Source organism: Pteronotus mesoamericanus, unplaced genomic scaffold, assembly GCF_021234165.1.
Source record: "Pteronotus mesoamericanus isolate MK-2021 breed Mesoamerican mustached bat unplaced genomic scaffold, CSHL_Meso_final contig_502, whole genome shotgun sequence".
Classification (NCBI taxonomy): Eukaryota; Metazoa; Chordata; class Mammalia; order Chiroptera; family Mormoopidae; genus Pteronotus; species Pteronotus mesoamericanus.
Window position 1 is genome coordinate 2,510,708 of NW_026555187.1, and position 20,466 is coordinate 2,531,173.

At 53.6% G+C, this 20,466-nt stretch overlaps 1 protein-coding gene across 1 annotated transcript in view; it reads left to right on the plus strand.

Moving 5' to 3' along the window:
- The window catches only part of SLC25A42 (solute carrier family 25 member 42), a 31,494-nt gene extending 14,126 nt beyond the window's left edge, over positions 1-17,368 (plus strand). The window contains exons 2-8 of the mRNA XM_054578922.1: positions 8,057-8,169; positions 10,281-10,386; positions 11,951-11,976; positions 12,564-12,730; positions 13,257-13,373; positions 13,908-14,059; positions 15,296-17,368. Of these exons, the coding sequence (XP_054434897.1) occupies positions 8,089-8,169; positions 10,281-10,386; positions 11,951-11,976; positions 12,564-12,730; positions 13,257-13,373; positions 13,908-14,059; positions 15,296-15,603 (957 nt within the window). The 5' untranslated portion in view covers positions 8,057-8,088 and the 3' untranslated portion in view covers positions 15,604-17,368. The remainder of the gene's footprint in view (positions 1-8,056; positions 8,170-10,280; positions 10,387-11,950; positions 11,977-12,563; positions 12,731-13,256; positions 13,374-13,907; positions 14,060-15,295) is intronic.
- The last annotated feature ends 3,098 nt before the right edge of the window (positions 17,369-20,466 follow it).

Below are 20,466 nucleotides of genomic sequence, written 5' to 3' on the forward strand. Positions count from 1 at the left end.
CTGAAGGTATTTTTCAGGAACAATCCCAGACCCTGCCCCAAACCCTCACATAAATCCAGTTCCCCCACGTTGTTTGTTCTCCATGGGTGTGAACCACCCAAGACCATGCAGGTGACTCACTTGAGAGTTTCCTAAGTTTTCATTCTGAATTGAGGATTGTGCAGTTGAACTGTAAAAAAATTTTTTTTAAATATGTTCATTGATTTTTAGAGAGTGGGGGGAGAGAGAGAGAAAGAGAGAGAGAGAGAGAAACATCTATGTGAGAAACATTGATTGGTTGCCTCCCATATACCCCTGATCGAGGATTGAACCTGCATCCTAGTTATGTGCCCTGACTGGGAATGGAACCCCCAGCATTTTAGTGTATGGGACAATGCTCCACCTAACTGAGCCATACCAGCCAGGGCTGCAGTTGAACTTTAAAACGGATTTTCTTCTGGAGAGAGAGAGCCACGGGGGAGCACTGTACTCACCATGCTGTACATTGTACCTGTAGGACTTATTTGTAACGAAAAGTATGTGACTTTTGACCCCCTTCGCCCATTTCACTCCCTACCCCCCACCTCTGGCAGCCACCAATCTGTTCTCTGTATCTATGAACTTGGTTTTTGTTTTGTTTTGTTTAGATTCCACATACAAATGAGATCATACAGCATTTGTATTTGTCTGGTTTAGGTTCATCCATGTTGTTACAAATGACAAGATTTCCTTCTCTTTTATGTCTAAATAATTTTCCCTTGTATACCTGTACCATATTTTAAAAAATCCGTTCACCTGTTCATAGACACATAGGATGCTTCCATGTCTTGAGTATTGTGATTAATGCTGCAGTGAACATGAAGGTGCAGATCTCTTTTTGAGTTAGTGTTTTTGTTTCCTTCAGGTAAATACCCAGAAATGGAATTGCTGGACCCATGTGTTAGTTTATTTTTAAGTTTTTGAGGAACCTCCTTACTGTTTTCCATAGTGGCTGTACCAGTTTACAGTTCCACCAACAGTGCACATGGGCCCCCTTTTCTCCAAATCCTCATCAATACTTGTTATTTCTTGTCTTTTTTTTTTTTTAAATCCTCACCTGAGAATCCGTTTATTGATTTGAGAGAGAGGAAGAGAAAGAAACATCAATCGGTTGCCTCCCGTATGTGCCCCGACTGGGGACCAAACGTGCAACCTAGGTACATGTCCTGCACGGGGATCGAACCTGCAGCCTTTTGGTGCATGGGACAATGCTCCCACCAAATTAGCCACCCAGCCAGGGCATTTCTTGTCTTTTTGATAACAGCCATTCTAACAAGTGTGAGGTGATATCTCACTATAGTTTTGACTTTTTTAAATTGAGGTATAACTGACTGTTGTTTTTGATTTGCATTTCCCTGATGATTTGTGATTAGGGATGTTCTCATTATCTGTTGGTGATTTGTATGTCTTCTTTAGGAAAATGTCTATTTGGATCCTTTTCCCATTTTTAAATCAGGTTGTTTGGTTTTTTTTAATATTGAATTGTATGAGTTAAAGTTGCTTTTTAGGAGCAAACATAACTGGCTCAATCTAATGCGCCACCTTCCCCCAACCCAGATGCTATTTTATAAAAATATATCTTTGAGTTTGTGAGTGACTTGTTTTGAAGAGGCAAATTGTGGGTTTTGAAGCAAAACCAAAGGTCTGTGTTCCTGTCAAAACGATGCCTACGAGGTGTCACCTGGGTTTTGCCTCTCCCTAAAAGTCCTGGCCAGGTGTGCAAATGCTTGTCAAGGAACAACAGTTTACCTTGAGCAAGTGGCTGCCCCATGTCCCCCATCCCCCCTGGACCGGGCTGTGACTTGGTTCTCCCCCTCATACTCCTCAACCTGGAGAACACAGGGCACGTGTGACCCCAGAGAGCATCTTTCTTCTGTGACGAGAGACACAATAGGGCAACTCCTGGGCCTAGTTCTTCCAAGGTCCCTGGGGACCTCTGCTTCCTGTTCTGTGACCTGCACCCCTGTTCTGGATTTATTTTATTGGTTTTTTCTTCTAACATAAGTTTATCTAAAGGACATTTTGTATTACTACCTTAAAAAGAAATTCAGCCCTGGCGGAGTGGCTTAGTTGATTGGAGCATCGGCCCATACACCAAAAGGTTGCTGGTTCAACCCCCAGTCGGGGTGCATACAGGAGACAACTGATTGATGTTTCTCTCTCTCTCCCCACCCCCCATAAAATCAATAAAAAGCGTATCCTCAGGTAAGAATTTTTTTAAATTCATATTTAATTCTGAAGTTAGAACTTAAAATGTGTATTTGTATGTATACATATGTTCATATCTAATGTCATATATAATGTTTAAAAAGCAGAATCCAACTAAGTTTTAAAGATCTTACTGACTTTATTCAGAGATTCATTAATCAGGCAGCATCCCATCTAACAGAAAGGAGCTCTGAGAAGCTGTACAGTTTTACAAGTGGAAGGGGCAAGACAAGGAGGTTAATAGCAAACAGTAGATTGTGGCAAGGTCACCTTCCTTTAGGGGACTGCAGGGGTATATCAAGCAGATGACCTTATCAGCGCTAACCAGATAATTCCAGATTGACTGGTTTAAGATTCCACTCCTGGGATTGGCTGAAACTGTAATTAAGTTAGAGATTAAGTCTCAGTTTAGTGACTTGAGACTTAGCACAATTGACTCCATTTTGGGCCTATTTCTTTTTTTAACAATAAAGAGATGAAGATCATCCCTTGAACCACAGCATGTAACACAGTGGTTTAGTTTTCTAGTTGAGACCCATTATTATGGAGTGAGTTTACTTGGTTGTGATCAGGTTTATTGAAATTAAATAGACAAGAGCAAATGGCACTCAAAAAAAGGCTGTCTTTTACTTCCTGAAACCTTGTTTTCTTTAGGGCATGCATGCATGAGTGTATGTGAATATAAGTGAATGTATGATGTAAAATGTATTTCCTAGTGTAGGTTATTGTTAAAAAGAATTCTTAAAAGAAATAACTAGTCAGCTAATAAACATATGAAAACATTTTTCAAAAAGAGAGAAATGCAGTATTATTAGCAACAAGGGAAGGAACAAGGTACAAGAGCAACAAGAGAACATTAAGAGACCTCCATGCCCAGTTGCCTCCCTTGTGCAAATCCCTGGCCTCTTGCTTCAGAGAGAGGGAGGGTAGCAGGTGCTGCAGGGATTGAAGGAAGCCAGAGTGGGAGCAGGTGGCTCCGGCAGGTGGGTTGCTTGTGCCAGCCGAGACCGCCCACTGTGCGGGCCTCATCCTGGGCCACGTGGGCCGTTGGTCACTATTTAACTGACGATGCCCATGGAGCCTGTGTTCTTGAGCATAGATGTGGGGGCCCAACCTGTGGGGGCCGGGTGCCTACATAGAAGACCCAACCAGGTGTCCCCACATCAGTGGCAAAGGGACCCGGTGACTACCCTGAACATGGATGCTGTGCAGGGCAGTAGGAGGTGCAATTCAGTGAGGTGGGGGCCTCCGTGGGGCAGGTGTGCATGAATCCAGAATCATGTGGCAGTTCGGGGTGGGGAGGCCAGTGGAGAGCATGGAAGGGGTCGCCAAGTGCAGTGGGAGGGGGTCTGACCAAAGAAGAGCGCTGTGAACGGGGGCGGTGGTCACATATAGATTGTGTCCGCTCTCTGTTACTGGTGAGTATGTGTACACATTGCCAGTTATAAAAAGTCACAGGGATGTAAACTACATCATAGGACTATATAGGTCAGTAGTATTGTAATAACTATGTACAGTGTCAGATGGACCAGGGGGATCACTTTGTAAGTTATATAAATGTCTAATCAATATGTTGTACAGCTGAAACTAATATAATACTGTATGTCAACTGTCATTGAAAAGAAGTCCAGTCCCCATCTACCTCAGCCCCTGCTGCGTCCAGCAAGTCCCCGTAACTGTTGACAGCACACTGTAAGCGCTCGGTCTGCTTCTGTACCTCACATCTGGGCAGCACCCCACCCGGATCCAGGCAGGTTTGCCCATCAGTATAAAGCTAGGTGGCAGTCTCCCATGGGGACACAAGACATGTATCCTCCCTGTCTCCCTTCTCCCCTTCACTGGGGCCAGCAGCCAGCGGTGGCCTTACTGGCTCACAAGTCGCCGTGCTCATGCGCTGGGGGCTCAGCACGCATTCCAAGGCAAAGAAGTGCTACCCTCGGCCCCCTCCTTCCACACCCCTGTCTTGTCACACAGTTGTGTTGTGGCCCCATACATGCAAACAGCCCTCCCTGATGGTAACATCTGTCTTTCCCGTGATGCACGCAGGTGGGCACCTGTCATATTTTTAAGCTGTTTCATTCTGGTGACCTAGCTGGTTTTTTGCCTTATTTTGTCTTGTTTTTTTTGTTTTGTTTTGTTTTCAATGATTTGAAAGAGCAAAGAGCTCTTTATTTCTTAGAGAAATTAGCCTTTGGCCTGGGGAATGAAATCCTGACATCCTCGCTCTACGCTTGCAATGCCCCAGGGCAAGAACATTCTCCCTCCACCCTGCAATCCTGGGGGGCTGTCAGGCGGGGCGCAGGGGCCCTGGCAGGAGTAGCTGTCACGCTGCGACTGCCTGCTCTGGGCGGGGGGGCCCTGGCACCCCCCAGGTTCCTAAAAAGGGCGCTGGCTTAGTTTCCAGTGGCTGCCATAACAAATCACCACAAAACTGTGTGGCTTAAATTTTGGAGGTCAGACATTCAAAATTAAGGTTTGTGTGGCCCACTCCCCTCAGAGGCTCTAGGGGAGGGAGAGGCTGTAGTCAATAATACTGCAGTACTGTCCCTTCCAGCTTCAGCTGCTGCTGGCCCCAGGGGTTCCTCAGCCGGGGGGCGGGGCGGGGGCGCCGCTCCCGCCTCAGCTTCTGTGTCTCTTTTCCCCTCTCTCTCTCTCTTTTTCAGATTTTATTCATTTTTGGAGAAAGGAGAAGGGAGGGAGGAAGAGAGGGAGAGAAACATCAATGTGTGGTTGCCTCTTGCGCGCCACCTACTAGGGACCTGGCCCTGCAACCCAGGCAGGTGCCCTGACTGGGAATCAAGCCAGTGACCTTTTGGTTTGCAGGACAATGCTCAATCCAGGGCTCCTTTTCCCTCTCTTAACAGATCATTTGTCCTTGAATTTAGGGCCCACCCTAAATCCAGCATGATCTCATCTCAAGGTTCTTACCTTAATTACATCTCCAAAGACCCTTTTCCATATAATATCATAATCACAGATTCTGAGTGGATGTGTCTTTTGGGAGCCACCATTCAGCTCCCTGCAGGTGACTTCCTTGTGACCTATCTGAACTCTGTCACCTGCAGTGACACACTCTTACAGCTCTGTACCAGTCCGTGCGCTGACCTTGTTTCTAACCGTTTCCACCACACTAAGGCCCCGTGTGAGCCGTCCACATTGAGTTACCAGGGCAGGCCCCTCATAAGGTCCAGTGAGCTCCAGGAGAAGCCCCAGGTCGAGCCCGCAAGCACCTGCATTTCTGGGGAACTTAGAGCAGGAGCTGGGGGCGGGAACCCAGCCCCAGTCACCTCACCCACTGCAGGTGTGCAAAGGGCTGGCTCCTTCCTCCAGAAAGTTCTACAGTATGTGTTCACGTTCATTGTGCTCACAAGCTGCAGCCCATCTGTGCCCAAACGCAAGAACAATCTCCGGGGCCCAGAGTGCTGAGCTGGCATAAGCCACAGCTGGAGGTGCTAGGGGTGGGGGTGGTGCAGTCTTGGTGCATCCCGCAGGCTGACACCCCAGCAGTCGGCTTGGAAACACTGCTAAGGCCTGGTTTATGTTTGTGAACAGCTTCAGATTTACAGAAAAATTGTGAATATAACACAGCCCATATAGCCCACATACCCAGTTTCTTCCATTTTAACATCTGACCTTAGTATGGAACATAGATCAAAACTAAGGAACAAATTGTGAACCTAAAAAAAAGGGGGGGGCCAAAGTGAAAGGCAACAAGCATTTATTTAAGACCAAAAGGAATAGCTATCAGAAAGCACTGATTCAGGCAGAAACTCAAATAGGGTTCCAATGAGGAGACAAGGCAATGGGTATTGATGAGAAAGGAAGGGGAACAGCGACGTCAGTGGCAGGAAGGCATTTCTATTGGTGCGGATAAGCTAACATAGCGACACTAATTATAAGCAATGTTTTGAATTTTCAGCCCAGCTGGCTCTCATGGCGGCTTTGCACACAGTTGTTGGGCACACAGTGTTCTTCCAAGGGTGGTTTCGCCCTGTGTTGACATTCCGAGGGTCTGAGGTGTACAACACGCGAGGCAGTTCTCTGGGATGGCAGCTCTGCCTCCATTTTAAAGTGACTCCGTTTTTTTTTTGGTTTTTGTTTGTTTGTTTTTTCAGAATACTGATACATTATTATTAACTAAAGTCCATAATTTATTTGGATGTTCTCTGTCTTCCCTCATGTCCCTTTTCTGTCCCAGGATCTCACACAACGTTTAGGCCTCACATCTCCTCAATGTGCTACAGGCTTCTCTGGGCTGACAGTTTCTCAGACTTTCTTGGTCTGATGACACTGACGTTGTTGACAGCGGGTGGGGTGTTTTATAGAAAGCCCTCGACTGGGACTTGTGTGGTGTTTTTCTCATGGTTGGACTGGGGTGATGGCTGTGGCCGGCGGGGGTGGGGGGGTGGCGGACGACCGTAGCGGTGAAGGGCTGTTCCCATCACACTGTGACATCAACATGACTTTTCACTGTCATGTTGACCTTGACCTCGCTCCCCCACTCGCCCCCCCCCGACCTCTCCGCCGGCTGAGGTGGTATCTGTCAGGTTCTCCTCCGTAAAGCTGCTCTCTTCCCTCTGTCCTGTCCCCTTTGGGAGGAAGTCACTGCTTACACACCTAAAGGTGGGAAGTCCTGCTCCCCTTCCTTGGGAGTAGGGCACCTGCACAAATTATTTGGGATTCCTTTGATGGGAGAATTGTCTCTCCATTTATTCATTCAATCATTCATTTATACTGGTTTGGACTCATGGGGACATTTTATTTTTTGGATTATAATCCAGTACTGCTTTGTGGATTCTGTTGCTCAGATTGTTTCAGCTTTGGCCACTCGGAGGTCTCTAACCCCACTCGGCTCCCATGTCCCACAGTCATGCCCTCTTGGTTTTGGTTTTGGTTTGTCCTTGGCATCTCAGGGGGTCTGGGCTCATCCCTATGTTTCCTGTTCCACCCTGAAAGCAGCTGTTCCTCCCAGACCTGGCCTGTTTTGAGTAGGAAACAGTGGCGGGGCCAGTGGGGTGGAATCCCACTTGTGCTTTCTAGAACCTTCCACGCTGGCACTGATGTGGAGTGCCTGGGAGGACCCAGAGGGCAAGAGGGGCTTCCATGTCCTGCTCAGGGCACATCTGCATCATTTGCATCATTTTACAATCAATACAGGAAAATGTATTGATTTATTGGATAATTTTAAAGCATGGGAACCGAGACCTCAAAGGACGCCAGAGCGTGGTAGCATCTTGGTGATGCCTGTCCTTTACCCTTTTACCCTCACGGTCCCCTCACTATGGTTTGCTGAGCTTTGCATGTGCTTCCACCCAGAGGATCAATGTAGGTTTCCAGTGAGGAATCCTCAAGCATTAGGGCCCTTTGTTATAAGCTCGGCCACAAAGGGGAGGCAGCCACGCAGTAAGAAAAGATTAATTTTCTGAAATTGTTTTTGTGGACAGAGGCTAGCGCCCAAGCTATCTTGAGCCCAGTGGGCACTTGGCTCTCCCACTGCTCTGCCTCATAGCCTGCCTGGCCCTGCCTCCTGCTGTGTGACCTCACCAGGGGGGCTTGACTTCTCTGAGCCCATCTGCTCAGTTGCTACAAGGTTAAAAAGACAAAAAGACAGATGACTCAGAGGCCGGGTTGTGATGATCCTATAGAAGGGCTTTTGTAAGTGATTAAGCCACCAGTGGAGGGGGCTGTGGCGTCTGGATGCCGGTGCAGCATCTTTTCCCTGAGGTTAAGAAAATCCCACTCAGACATTTCTGGCTTCAGGTGACCGGGGCGTGAGGCAGGTCGGGGAGGCCCTCTCTCACTGCGTCTCGTGCTCCATCTTGCTTCTCAGGACCAAGTCTCCACTGTCCCCAGCAGCCTGGAATGGGTAATGGTGTGAAGGAAGGCGCGGTGCGTTTGCGTGAGGATGCCGAGGCCATCCTGTCCCCGCCCGTCTCTTCAAAGGCAAGTACCTGGCCGCCCCACGGGTGTCCTCATGGGTCTCTCTTCTGTGCACCCATCACAGGTCACCCCCCACACACACTGGTGGGGGGATGCTGACAGCCCCATTTGTGATGTGAATTCAGCCCCCTGACCACAGGGCAAGAAGCCAAAACCTTACCCAACATTCGCTGGGATGTCAGAAGGTGTCCTGGAGCCCTTTTCTTCACTCAGCTTTGTGGACGTAGAAGAATCAGCCAATTCAGGATTGGTTGTGAGGATGGGCCCACCCCAGCTCCTAGGGCCCAGCTCAGGTGCCTTCGGGCAGGCCTCAGGGTCCGCCAGCTCAGAGGCCGAGGTGGTGCAGTGCAGTATTCCCATCCCTCCTGACCTTTCCCCCGTGCCAGGTGCCCCTGCAAAGCGCCATGCAGGCAGGAGGACTGGTTTGCGGGCTGGTGTGTGGGGCCACCGTCACCACACCATGCCAGGCAACGAGGATGAGCCGACAGCGGGCGTGCGTGTCCCTCACGGTTCCGTGAACTTCCCAGCAGAGCATAAGGGAGACTCATCCCCTTGGCTGGCCAGCAAAAGGCCCTTCCATTCCCATCACATGCCTGGACACCCAGTGCCCATTCTCCTCTGCACCAGCCACACACCTGACATCAGTCTCTGTCCTCTTGGCCAACCCGACGTGGGAGCTCACCCTGGAAATCCTTTCTTTGGTTAAGAAGCCCAGAGTCTTCTCACAGTGCGCGTGCCAGGCTGTGATGGCCGTCCGTTCTCTCTGTTGGACCGTCTACCTCACACTTCATTTGCAGGATCCCGCCATGCAATGGACATGCACGCATTGACCACTTCGTGATGCCCGTGCTGAGCTCTTCAAAGAGTAAATTGCTGTGGTCAGTAAGAGCCTTCTCTGCTGAGCCAGGAAGTGGACTCAGAGAGTCCCAGAGCCACCTTGAGACATGTGTTCCAGGTGCACAGAGCTGGCCTTGGAGTTGTAAGAACCACAGATTGCACAGGAAGTAACCTGCCGAAGGAGGCGAAAAGGACACACCGGCTTTGCTTCCAGTGCCGACAGGCTCGTGGGCTGTTGCGCGGCTCATATGTACCCGCATCCTATACTGTGTGTCCCCAGGCCCTTCAGGGCACCTGGTCTATGTGGGACTTCATGGATTCCTGGGGTCATTGAATAACCTGACCCTTGTCATTCTCGCCCATTGTGGATCAAGGAAAGATGGGGCCACCTCCAGTCCGGACTGTTCCAGAATGCTCCCCGTGGTCGCTTGTGAGAGTCAGCTGGGGGAATGGAGACTCCAACCAGATGAGACTGTGTAGGGCTCAGACGGACGTGTGAGGGAGGGAAAGAGGAAAAGAGGAAGAAAGCAAAGAAAGTGCTGGTCCTAAGGCAGCCATGGGAGCACGTGATACGGGTCAGCCCCCGGCACCATCACCCTCGCCTCGGTTGAAGAGCCACAGACACCGGTTCCTGAAGTCCTGACACAGGCAGGATCCTCTTGCCCAGCACCCCCTGCCTGTCCCCCCACCGTCACAAGGGTCTTCATGACTTTGCCCTGAAAAACTGCAATGCAAGAGTCTGGCACACCCGGGTAGACAGAATTGAGGCTTGCAAGTGGGCTGGGTCAGGGGTGACTCTTTTATTTATTTATTTTTAAGGGTGTTATTTGTTTATTTTTAGAGAGAGGGAAGGGAGGGAGAAAGAGAAAAACATCAATGTGTAGCTGCCTCTCACACACCCCCAACTGGAGACCAGGCCTGCAACCCAGGCATGTGCCCTGACTAGGAATCGAACCGACGACACTTTGGTTCTCAGGCCAGCGCTCAATCTGCTGAGCTACACCAGCCAGGGCTGGAGTCAGTCTCATTGTGGGCTGCCTCTGTGATCGCAGAACCTCAGACAGTGGCCCAAGCCATGCATCACTTCTCACGTGGGTGGTCCCTGTCTCCTAGGAGGTTTTCAACCTGTCCTATGAAGGCTCTGTGGCCCCTGGACCAGGGGAGGGGGTGGTGGAGGGTGAGGAAAGGTGAGCCTCGGGGCGCCATCCCTGCGGAGCAGGCCCCCCTACCCCCCACTCCCTCTCACAGCGGACCACGTGTGCGTGTGTTTCTTACAGAGCGATCACAGGCAAGTGCTCAGCTCCCTCTTGTCCGGGGCCCTGGCTGGCGCTCTTGCCAAAACGGCAGTAGCTCCCTTGGACCGAACCAAAATCATCTTCCAAGGTAAATGCTGTCTGTCCATCTGTCCGTCTGTGATAGAGATGCTGCCAGGAGGTCACTGTCCTCCTCCACAGCCCCCCAAACTGCACTGCAAGTTGGTTTTTAAAGCGCCTCATAAATCCACTTAGAAACCCTGTTGGTGTCCTGGGGTGGCTGTCGCCCCATGCAGCTCACCCCACGAATTGACTCCTTCACACTTCCAGAGGCCAGCGGCCTGAACCCAAGGCGCGGGCAGGGCGCTTCCTTCTGGAGGCCCAGGACAAGAACTTTCCTGCCTTTTCCAGCTCTGGGGGCTCCAGGCATCCCTGGCTGTGGCTGCGTCACCCCAGCCTCTGCTTCCCTTCTATGCCTGGGTCCTCCCCTTGTCTTACAAGGCACACATTAGATGAGGGTTAGGCCCACTCCAGTACCACCTCAGTTTAATTCAATGATATATGCACAAGCCCCGTTTCTGCTTACAGTCAGTCATAGGTACGGGGGGTGAAGACATGGACAGGTTTTTTGGGGGGGTTCAGTTCAAGAAACTAATTCTCTCCTTAGGGTTAAGCAGGCCCAGGACCCCCTGAAGATGAGTCCTTTCCATCCTGCCGACAGTGGCCAGTGCCTGCTCGGTGCCAGGCAGGAGCATGGTCCCCACCCAGGCCCCCATTGCCCAGCTGTTTGGGAGGAAAGTTCCCCCCAGTGCCTTGAGCTGGTCCCTTAGCGTCTCTGTGCCTCAGTGTCCTTATCTATACAATGAGGACAGTAACATCAACCTCCGCTCCAGGGGCTGTGTGAAGGGCAGGCATGAGGCCAAGCTCCCCTGTGTTCGTTCCCCATGTCAGCTGCATGTTTAGCTGGCAAACTTGAAGTGTAGTGCCCTGCAGGGAGCTGCGTGTAACTCAGAAGGCAGTATGTGTGTACACACGTCCGTGCACACGAGAGTGCAGGGGTGTCCCGGGAACATAGCAGAGGCTCAGGAAGCAAGAAGGGAGAGGCTGCAAGACCGAAAGCCCTCATGATCTGTGTCTCTGGATCCCTGTGGCCACTGTGGCTCCAGCCCTTGGTGACAGTGCAGCCGGGCAGCTAGGGAGGAGGTGAGGGCAGGATGGGGCGCCTGGCCGGGCCATTGAGAAGAGAGGGCAGACCCAGACAGACCTCCCGGCCTTGTCTTGGGGGAGCTGGAGCCTTTGGACTGATCTCCACAGCTGGCGGCTGTGACACCTCTCTCAAAGGAGTTTGGCTGGGTGGGGGTGCTGAGTGTCGACCTCCCAAGGCACGTTCTCCCACAGGCCCCTGGGCAGATCCTGGGAGTCAGATGGCAGCTCATCCCCCTTCCTGGGGTCAAGCTGGCAAGCAGAGGGCCAGGTACAGGGGGTGAGGAGGTTCCTGGGAGGAGAGTGACCGTGCTCAGGACACTGTTCTCTCAGCCCTTTGGTGGGGGAGCGTTCTCAGGTGCTGCTGTCATTCCCTAGCTCAGACCAGTGTCCTGCAATGGGGTCACGCAGACTTGTGGGGGGTCCTGTCCTTCGCATCTAATGGTCTGTGTTGTGTGTGTGTGTGTGTGTGTATGTGTTGTTTTTTCCAGTGTCTTCAAAAAGATTTTCTGCCAAGGTGAGCCACTAGGTCACCAGCTCCTGGCCCTGGGACTGGCAGCAGCTGCCCTGCTGGGCTGGCAGGTGGCATGGCAGCCTGGGGTGGGGGAAGTCGGGAGAGGCTTTTCGCCTTTGGGTCCCTCCAGGAGCCTGGGTGACCAAGGTCCCCCTCAGTCCTGTCCTGGCGCTCTGAGCTCTGCCTGGACAAAGCCCACCCTGGGAGCTGACAGGAGAGCACCTACCCTTGGGGCGGTGCTGAGGGGACTTGACATTACAAACCAATGTTTTCACATTTGATTTATTTTTGAACACAGAGAAAGTGTTACTTAATAAAGAAAAGAAGAATATTTTTAAAAGCTAGACTACCAGACAGACATCAATTAGGCACCTCTGTGCGGGGCTCTGAGCCTGCTTTGCAAACCTGGTCACTTTACAGTTCCCAGGTCAAGGGACTGGGGATGGGCAGAGAATGTGGGGGTAAGGTGGGGCCCCAGGACAGGGCTGGACAAAATAAAGTGAGGTAGGTGGTTCACGGAGCGGGGAAGGGAAAGGGCAGGCAGAGTGGGAAAGAGGCACGTGGAGGCATTGACCTTGTCCGCCCTCCAGGAGGCTCTCCGGCTGCTCTACTTCACCTACCTCAACGAGGGCTTCCTCAGCCTGTGGCGTGGGAACTCGGCCACTATGGTGCGCGTGGTGCCCTACGCTGCCATCCAGTTCAGTGCGCACGAAGAGTACAAGCGAGTCCTGGGCCGCTACTACGGCTTCCACGGAGAGTGAGCACCCCCCAACCCCTCTCAGCTCTCTCCTGTGCCCCTGCTCTCCTTTTTTTTTTTTTTTAAGATTTTATTTATTTATTCTGAGAGAGGAAGGGAGGGAGGAAGAGAGGATGAGAAACATTGATGTGTGAAACATCAACCGTTTGGTTCTTGCATGCGTCCTGACCAGGGATGTGGCCACAACCTAAGCATGTGCCCTGGCTGGGAATTGAACCAGCGACCTTCCATTTTGCAGGACAGTGCCCAGCCAACTGATCCACACTAGTCAGGGCCTGCTTTCCTGTCTTCTTTTCACATGCTCACCATGTCAGAACCCAAGTCCCCGGAGGGCTGCAAGGGAAAGTCCCTATCATTCATTGACTGACTCGTCCACCAAGAGACCCCACCCATCAGCTCAGTTACCAGGAAGCCAACCCACCCGACCCCGGTTCCAGCACACTGAGACCTGTGGGCCTTGGGCTGGGCCTCCCTCCTTCGGGCCTTGGGGGTCTCACCGCCTCTCCTCACCCCTTTCCCCTTCCAGAGCCCTGCCCCCTTGGCCTCGTCTCCTCGCAGGGGCACTTGCTGGAACCACAGCTGCTTCAATTACCTACCCCCTGGACCTGGTCCGAGCCCGCATGGCCGTGACCCCAAAGGAAATGTGAGTCCTACCACGGTGACCCTCACCAGCACCAGGGACTGTGTCCAGTGGGGCCCCCCGGTTGAATCCCTTCATCGCAACCCTGGGCCTCTGCATCCAGCCCACAGAGGAAGCTGTATTGTCAACACTGCCACGTGGACCCTGCCTGATACCACAGGGCAGGGCAGGCCAGGCATGCCATTCTGCAGCTGGTCCAGAAAGTTCCCTAAGCCTGGGCATCAGTTCTGCTTCCATCAAACTAGAGTCTTCACTTTGAGTTAGTTACAGATGCATTAAAAATATATAGGAATGATAGGCGAGAGCTGAGCACCCAGATGATCCCAGTGGTGAAGTCAGAGCGTGGCCCTGGGCACCCACTTCTGCTTCTAACGGCAAAGCTCTCGTGGCGTGGTTCTGTTCCTCGAAGAAAGAGATTGCCAGTGTCCAGGCCCCCCACCCCCACAGTGGAGAAGGAGCAGAGAATTCGGGATGGAGGCCAGGGGTGGCTCCCTGGGCAGAGTCCTCCGCCCGCCCACCGTCCCTCTGTCCTGGCAGGTACAGCAACATCTTTCAAGTCTTCATCCGCATCTCCCGGGAGGAAGGGCTGAAGACCCTCTACCATGGCTTCACGCCCACCGTGCTGGGGGTCATCCCCTATGCTGGGCTGAGCTTCTTCACATATGAGACACTCAAGAGCCTGCACAGAGGTGAGGAGGGGGCGGGCAGTGCCCAGGGGTCACGCAGACCTGGAGGCCAGGCACATAGGGCCAGGCAGGCTGGGGGCTCAGGGTCCAAATCAAGAGAAGACACATGACATCAGTCCACCCCTGAGGAACCCAGACTCATGACCTTTAATACCTAGTTTTAAGAGCAACCTTGTATAGTCCAGTGTGTTGCCCAGAGTGTGGGCGGCCACTTGTGCAACCACAGGCACCTGCACAAAGCTTAAGGGTGACGTAGATGGAGCGGGGGGGAGTGCCCTCTTGTGTTCTGATAATTCTGAGAGATTTGAAAAGTATAGAGAACGCTATAACCACCCCTCGGCCAAGCGCTGGCTGCTTCCTCTCCGCGGTTGGGAATACTTGTGGGCTTGTATGTGGCAGGAAAAATGCCTTGTCTTGCTTCCTGGTTATAAAGAGTAAAGAGTTGAGTCACCTCCCACACCTCTGGGTAGTGCAGCTCTGCCTCAGCCGGTATTGAGTCCATGCTGTGGGAGGTCCACACGCCTGCAGCTCATCCCTTTAGGCCTGGATTGGCCTCCCCGCCCCCCACAGTAAGGGGAGGGGCACTTAGGCCATTGGCAGATTTCCTGTGATCAGTGGACATCCAGGAGTGTCTCCTTCAGGGGTGTGAGACCCTGTCTTTGGTTTTATTCTTTTGGATGCTGCTCTTGCCCTGGGGCCCTGTTCCCACATTCACCCGAAGTGGCGCTGTCAGGTTACTTAATGATCTTCCAATGTGGGGAGTGAACAATGGTGTCTCTCCATTTTTCATTCCTAGTTAAATTTACAGCACATGTTTGGAGAACCCTTGGTGATGGGTTTCACTTCCTTGGTCCCTCTGGACTCAGGAATCAGTGCTGGGCGCTCAGTGTTCTGTGTTTGATGTCAAGGCCCTGCATGGGGCACTGCGCCAGGGAGGGAGGGGTGGGTGGTGGGTGGTATCTTTCCTAGGGGGAAAGCAAGAATAACTCAATGGGGGCTCATTCTGGGTCTTTGAACTTCGTTACATGACTCGTGTTTTTGTCCTAAAGTGTGTGTGTGTGTGTGTGTATTTCTCAGCTTAAAAAAAATAAATGACCAGGAGGTAAGGAAGTGGCCCAAGTGGGAAGGCACAGGGGCAACACAGTACCAGTGTGTGTGGGTGCCAGGTGCACCTGTGGGTGCGGGGTACGCTCCTGCGGCGCCTTCACAGCACCGCCCCCCCCCCCACCCTCCCTGCAGAATACAGCGGCCACCGGCAGCCCTACCCCTTCGAGCGCATGATCTTCGGGGCCTGCGCAGGCATCATAGGGCAGTCGGCCTCATATCCACTGGACGTGGTGCGTAGGCGCATGCAGACAGCGGGCGTCACAGGCCACCCACACGCCTCCATCGCCTGCACCCTGCGCGCCATTGTGCGAGAGGAGGGCGCAGTACGTGGCCTCTACAAGGGCCTGAGCATGAACTGGCTCAAGGGCCCCATCGCCGTGGGCATCAGCTTCACCACCTTTGACCTCATGCAGATCCTACTGCGGCGCCTGCAGAGCTAGGGACTCGCACTTGGTGGCTCTCGAGATAGGGAGCCCAGCTCCAGCACAGGGAGGACCGCTGACCCCTACTGTTTGGGAGACTGGGGAGTGAGGGGACACTTGGCCCTGCCCCAGAGCCACGTGGGAGCACCTTGTGGAACAAGCAGGTGGGCCAGGGGGCATGGGATTGGCGCCCATGGGTCCACGGGAAAGCCGGAGGCCCTTGAAGTGCAGTGTTGGAGCAACTGAGCACCCCACCTTTCCTCTTCCTCCTCCGTGGGGCTGGCTCTGCCTCCCAGAGGTGGCCCCCCCACACCCTGACGCCAGAGTGACCAGCGCCAGCTCCTGGCACTCTGTGCCCTTGGACATGCTCCTGGTTCTTGTGACTGTCCCCACTGGGCTCAGAGCCAGGCTCTGCCTGCCCCTTGTTGGCCCAGTCTGTGTGCGGAGCAGAGGAGCCAGAGAGTGGGAGAGGCCTGCCTTGCCTGTCCACGAAGGGACCAGCCTCCTACTCAGCTTTGGCTACAAATGCAGCCTGTTACCCCTCCCCGCCCCCCACCACTGTCTTGCCTTTATTTCCCAGGGGACATGACTCCCCAGTTCCCAAAGCCTTCCGCTGGGGAGCAGCCTTCCCTGAGTGTTACCCTGGTCCTGACTCCAGGCCCTGGTGGGTCTGGAGCCAGTCTTCCCCGCTGCAGGGCACCCCACAGCCGCACCCAGAGGCGGGGCCTCGGGCCCTACCCCTTGGCCCACAGGCACCGGTCGGCTTTTGGGGGGACCCCCAGCAGCTGGCACATCTTGGCTCCCCACCCGAGCGGGTGTTTGGCCTGGATGTGGGGCTATTTAAGGCCTACGGGGTTGTCTGATTCCCATGAACGGAATGCATGGAGGCAGCTGGCAGCCTTGATCCTCCCCAGATGGAAGCCTGTGTCAGTGTGGCCCGCGGTGGGCAGCTCAGGAGAGTCGAGGTACCACGGGACACCCCCAGGGAGCTGGTCTTACAGAGAAGTTCCTGGGTCCCCTCTGTGTCACAGGGACTCAGAAACACCCATTCCCTAATGATGTTTGGAGATTCTTGACTATGGTTTTAAAATTTGGCCGACCCTGTGCCTAACCAGCGCAATCTGGTTTCAGGACAAGGTTGGCTCAGCCCTACAGTGTGTAAAATGACCTGTGTGCTTGCCTCACACGCGTTTCCCGTCACGACTCTGATTTCTTTGTTCAGTTCCACGTCTCTTCTTGCCTTGGGCCCGCGGGGCGCCCTTGCCTGCATGTGCCCGCCGGCCAGCCCCAGCGTCATTCCCAGCCTCTTGCCCCAGGGGCTCGAGCAGCCTGTGATGCTCTCCCATTGCGTGTCTTACCGCTGCCCGGTGCCCGGGAGAGGCAGGGGCATGCCTCACAGGGGGCAGGATGGAGGCCCCAGGCCCCGGGCCCGAGAGAGAGCACCAGGAACTAGGGCCCACCCCAGGCGGGTGAGGCCAGGTGGCTGGTTGGGCAGCACCCTCCTCTGAGCTGCAGGCTGGGCGGCAGCAGGAGGGTCCTGCTGGCCCTTGTGCCTCCCCGAGGTGGCTCCCAGCTCCTAGGCCTCTCCCGCGCCATCACCACTCTCCCAACCCCCGCACAGGGCCGGACCGGCACCCTCCGCGGCCACACCCCTCCCCACCGGCTGCCTGTCCTGGTCTGGAGTTATTTTGATGCCATGAAGACACTTTGTTTATATATAATGTTTATATATTTTAAAGATTTGTGCCAAGAGAGTATATTTAATAAAAATTAAAATGACTTTTCTTCCTGCCCATGTCTCTTTTCTTAGGCTCTGCCAGGAACCAAAAACAGGGTTCAGGTTATTTTGACAGATTTTTGAATGAAGTCATGAATAAAACTTTTAAAAAATGTAATCGTTTGAATTGTTAATTAATACTATAATTTTCTAGAAAACGCAAACTTCATGAAAGGGTTAACCAAGGAGGAGGGTCCCCCAGGTCCTCCTGCAGGGGCATCCCTGTTGCCAGCTCACTGTGGTCCTTCGGAGACCTCGTGGCCTACACACTGGGGACGTCAGTCAGGATGGACCGCATCCTGCTCAGCAAGGACGGCCCCAGAGGCCTGTGGTTTCTCTCTCCTGCACCGTCTGTCCTGTGCTGGGGGCTCCACTCCTCGGCTGGATGTGGCCTTGGGTGCGAGTGTTGCTGTTTTCAAATGCAGGAGGGTGAAGCCACCAGAGGCCTCACAGTGGCCGTAGCACGTAGGGCACGCCACCCAGAGGCAAGGTGTGAGCATCTTGTATGCAGGTGGTGAGTGACGTCGTATTTACTTATTTACTATTTAACCCCATTTACTCACTCATTCCTGGGCCAGCTTTTTGATTTCAGAAATGACGCTGTGACTGCCACCGTGGCTCCTGCACCCCCAGGTGAGAATCTCCCACGATGTGTCCCTGAGGGACCAGCAGGCTGTGAGCTGGGGACCCACCTGTTCCAGGTAGCGCGAGAGTGCTCCGCAGCGCAGCTGTGTGAACTGAGGTGCCCACGGGCATCGCGCAGGGTTCAGGCCACACCCTGGCTGGCAGCCTGACTCCCTGTGTGGGGGTGCCCCGTGGCACCTCCTTGCTATTTAAGTCACATCTTCCTGCGATCCCTTGAGAGGCTGGATGTCTCTTCATGACTGTTGGCCATTTACTTCTCTCCTCCTAAGCATCCTGTACACCGCAGCCCAGGACAGCAGGCTTGGTAGTTGAGGCAAGATGGTCTCGGGTGACGTGAGCAGGAATCTTGCCTTTCATGCTTCTGTGTCCCAGCAGGGCAGCAGCGGGTGTGACACTGACACACTGGAGAGAAGTGGCCGCAGCTTCTTCACGCAACTGCCCCCCAGTCCCCGTGTGCAGTGGGCCTCGTGCACCTCCAGGGAGGGGTGCATCAAGGTTCCCAGACTTGCGTCTACCCCAGGGGGCTCTTCTTGAGGCGGGCAGCATGGTGGGTGATGCTGCTCTGGCTCTTGATGCGAAGCATAAAAAATATGCTGTGGAGCCCAGGGGAGGCAGGCGGGAACCCTGGAGGGCCGCTGAGGGAAGGAGAGACCCCACCCGGGGTACTGGGCAAAGCCCCGAGGCCGGGAGTTCCCTGCTGGGCGGGTGTCGGGCAGCAGCCCTGAGCTTGGCACTGGGGAGCCATGAAGGGTGTTGGAGCAGCCGAGGGAAGGCGGAGGGGAGCTCAGGCCGGGAGCCAAGCTGGGGTCTGAGCAGGGGGTGGATGCAAGGTGTGTGGGCTGAGGGTCCAGAGGACTCTGGGTAAGGGGGGACCAAGAGCTCCCCAGGGCCCAACCCGGGCACCTGCCTTCAACCTGGGAGGCCAGACTCGGGCTCAAGTCCCTCATTTGCGTCTTCCTAGGAAATTGTTGCCTCCTGATGCCTTCTGATGGTACCTAGTGTTCCATGAAGATCTTACTGTCTTTGCCTTGGTTATGACTCTTCTGCCTTCTCAGCTTAAGTGTTGTTTTCCGTGACTTTGTGGGGGCCCCGGGTCCTGGCTATTTTACCTCCTGGGCGGGCTGGCATGGACCAATGTCTCCCCCAGCTCCCAAAGTCCCTATGTTGAAACCTAAAGCCAACATGGCAGTGTTAGGAAGTGAGGCTTGGGGAGGTGCTTGAGGGCAGATGAGGTCGGAAGGGTGCGACCCCAACAATGGCATTGGTGCCCTTACAAGAGTCACGCTGAATTGCTGGCTCTCCTCCCTATCCTCCACTGTACGGGAAGTGGCATCCAAGCCTAGAAGCGGGTCCTCTCCTGGCCATGCCCAGGCCCTGATATTGGACTTTCAGCCTCCAAGACAGTGAGAAATCAATTTCCTTTGTCAGCCACCCAGCCTATGGCATTGTTAGAGCAGCCAGAACGAACGAAGCCACTGGCAAATTGGTCCTTCTCTAAGTCGTGGCCCAGTTTGCTTCTCCCAGCCCTGTTCTAGCCAAGTCTGCGTGGCAGGGAGTCTGGGTTTTTCTCTCAGGAGCTGGGCGCCCTTCAAAGCCGCCGTGCTCCTGAATCGAGGCAGCTCCTCAGTTAGGGAATGGAGTCTCTCACAAGCCCCTTTCTGGCCACCGGGCAGAGTGGTGTGCAAGGGAACAAGCCGTCATACGCTGAGCAGGGTGGTGGCAGGGTGAATATTTGGGTCATGGTGGCTTTTAAGGTGTTGCAGACAGGGGTCCCTATAGGCTGGGTATGAGGAGAAAGAGAAAGGTAACAGAAAAGATGGAGCTGATGTGAGGGAGGGAAGGTCGAGAGTGCTGGGCATGCTGGCCAAGCTGCCCTAGCGGCCAAGGGCCGCAGAACTGACGCTAGGATTTGCTGGCAAACGCGTAAGGATGGGGAGGAGGGGAGGAAGGAGACAGGAGCCTGCAGGGTGGGAGCGAGGGGAGCTGCAGGGGCAACCAGGGAGGCGGGTGGTGACAGGGCAGTGACTGCTGGGGTGGGGACAGCGAGAGCAGGAGGCTGGAGGACTTGACAAAGTGAGGTTGCTGCAGACGCATGCGGGCACGACCCAGGTCCTGTTTCAGTTTGTGGGGTCCGGTCTTTATACTAGTTTTCCCCTTGGCTGACTTCTCTTGAGTTAAAGGTTTGATTTCTTATGGGGATTTTTTTGGTTTTCAAATCTGCCTCCTTTTCTTCAGCTGGTTTGGAAATAAGTCTGTTTCTTGGGATGTAGCATTTCTCAGCCTCAGCGCTACTGGTGTCTGGGGCCAGGCTGTTCTGTGTGGGGGACTGTCCTGGGCACTGTGGGGTGTTGAGCAGCATCCCTGGCCACCCACTCCTGTTGTGACAATCAGAAATGTCTCTAGACATCGACGAGTGTCACTGTGAGCAGTACCAGTATGTGGTAATTGCTGCTGACATG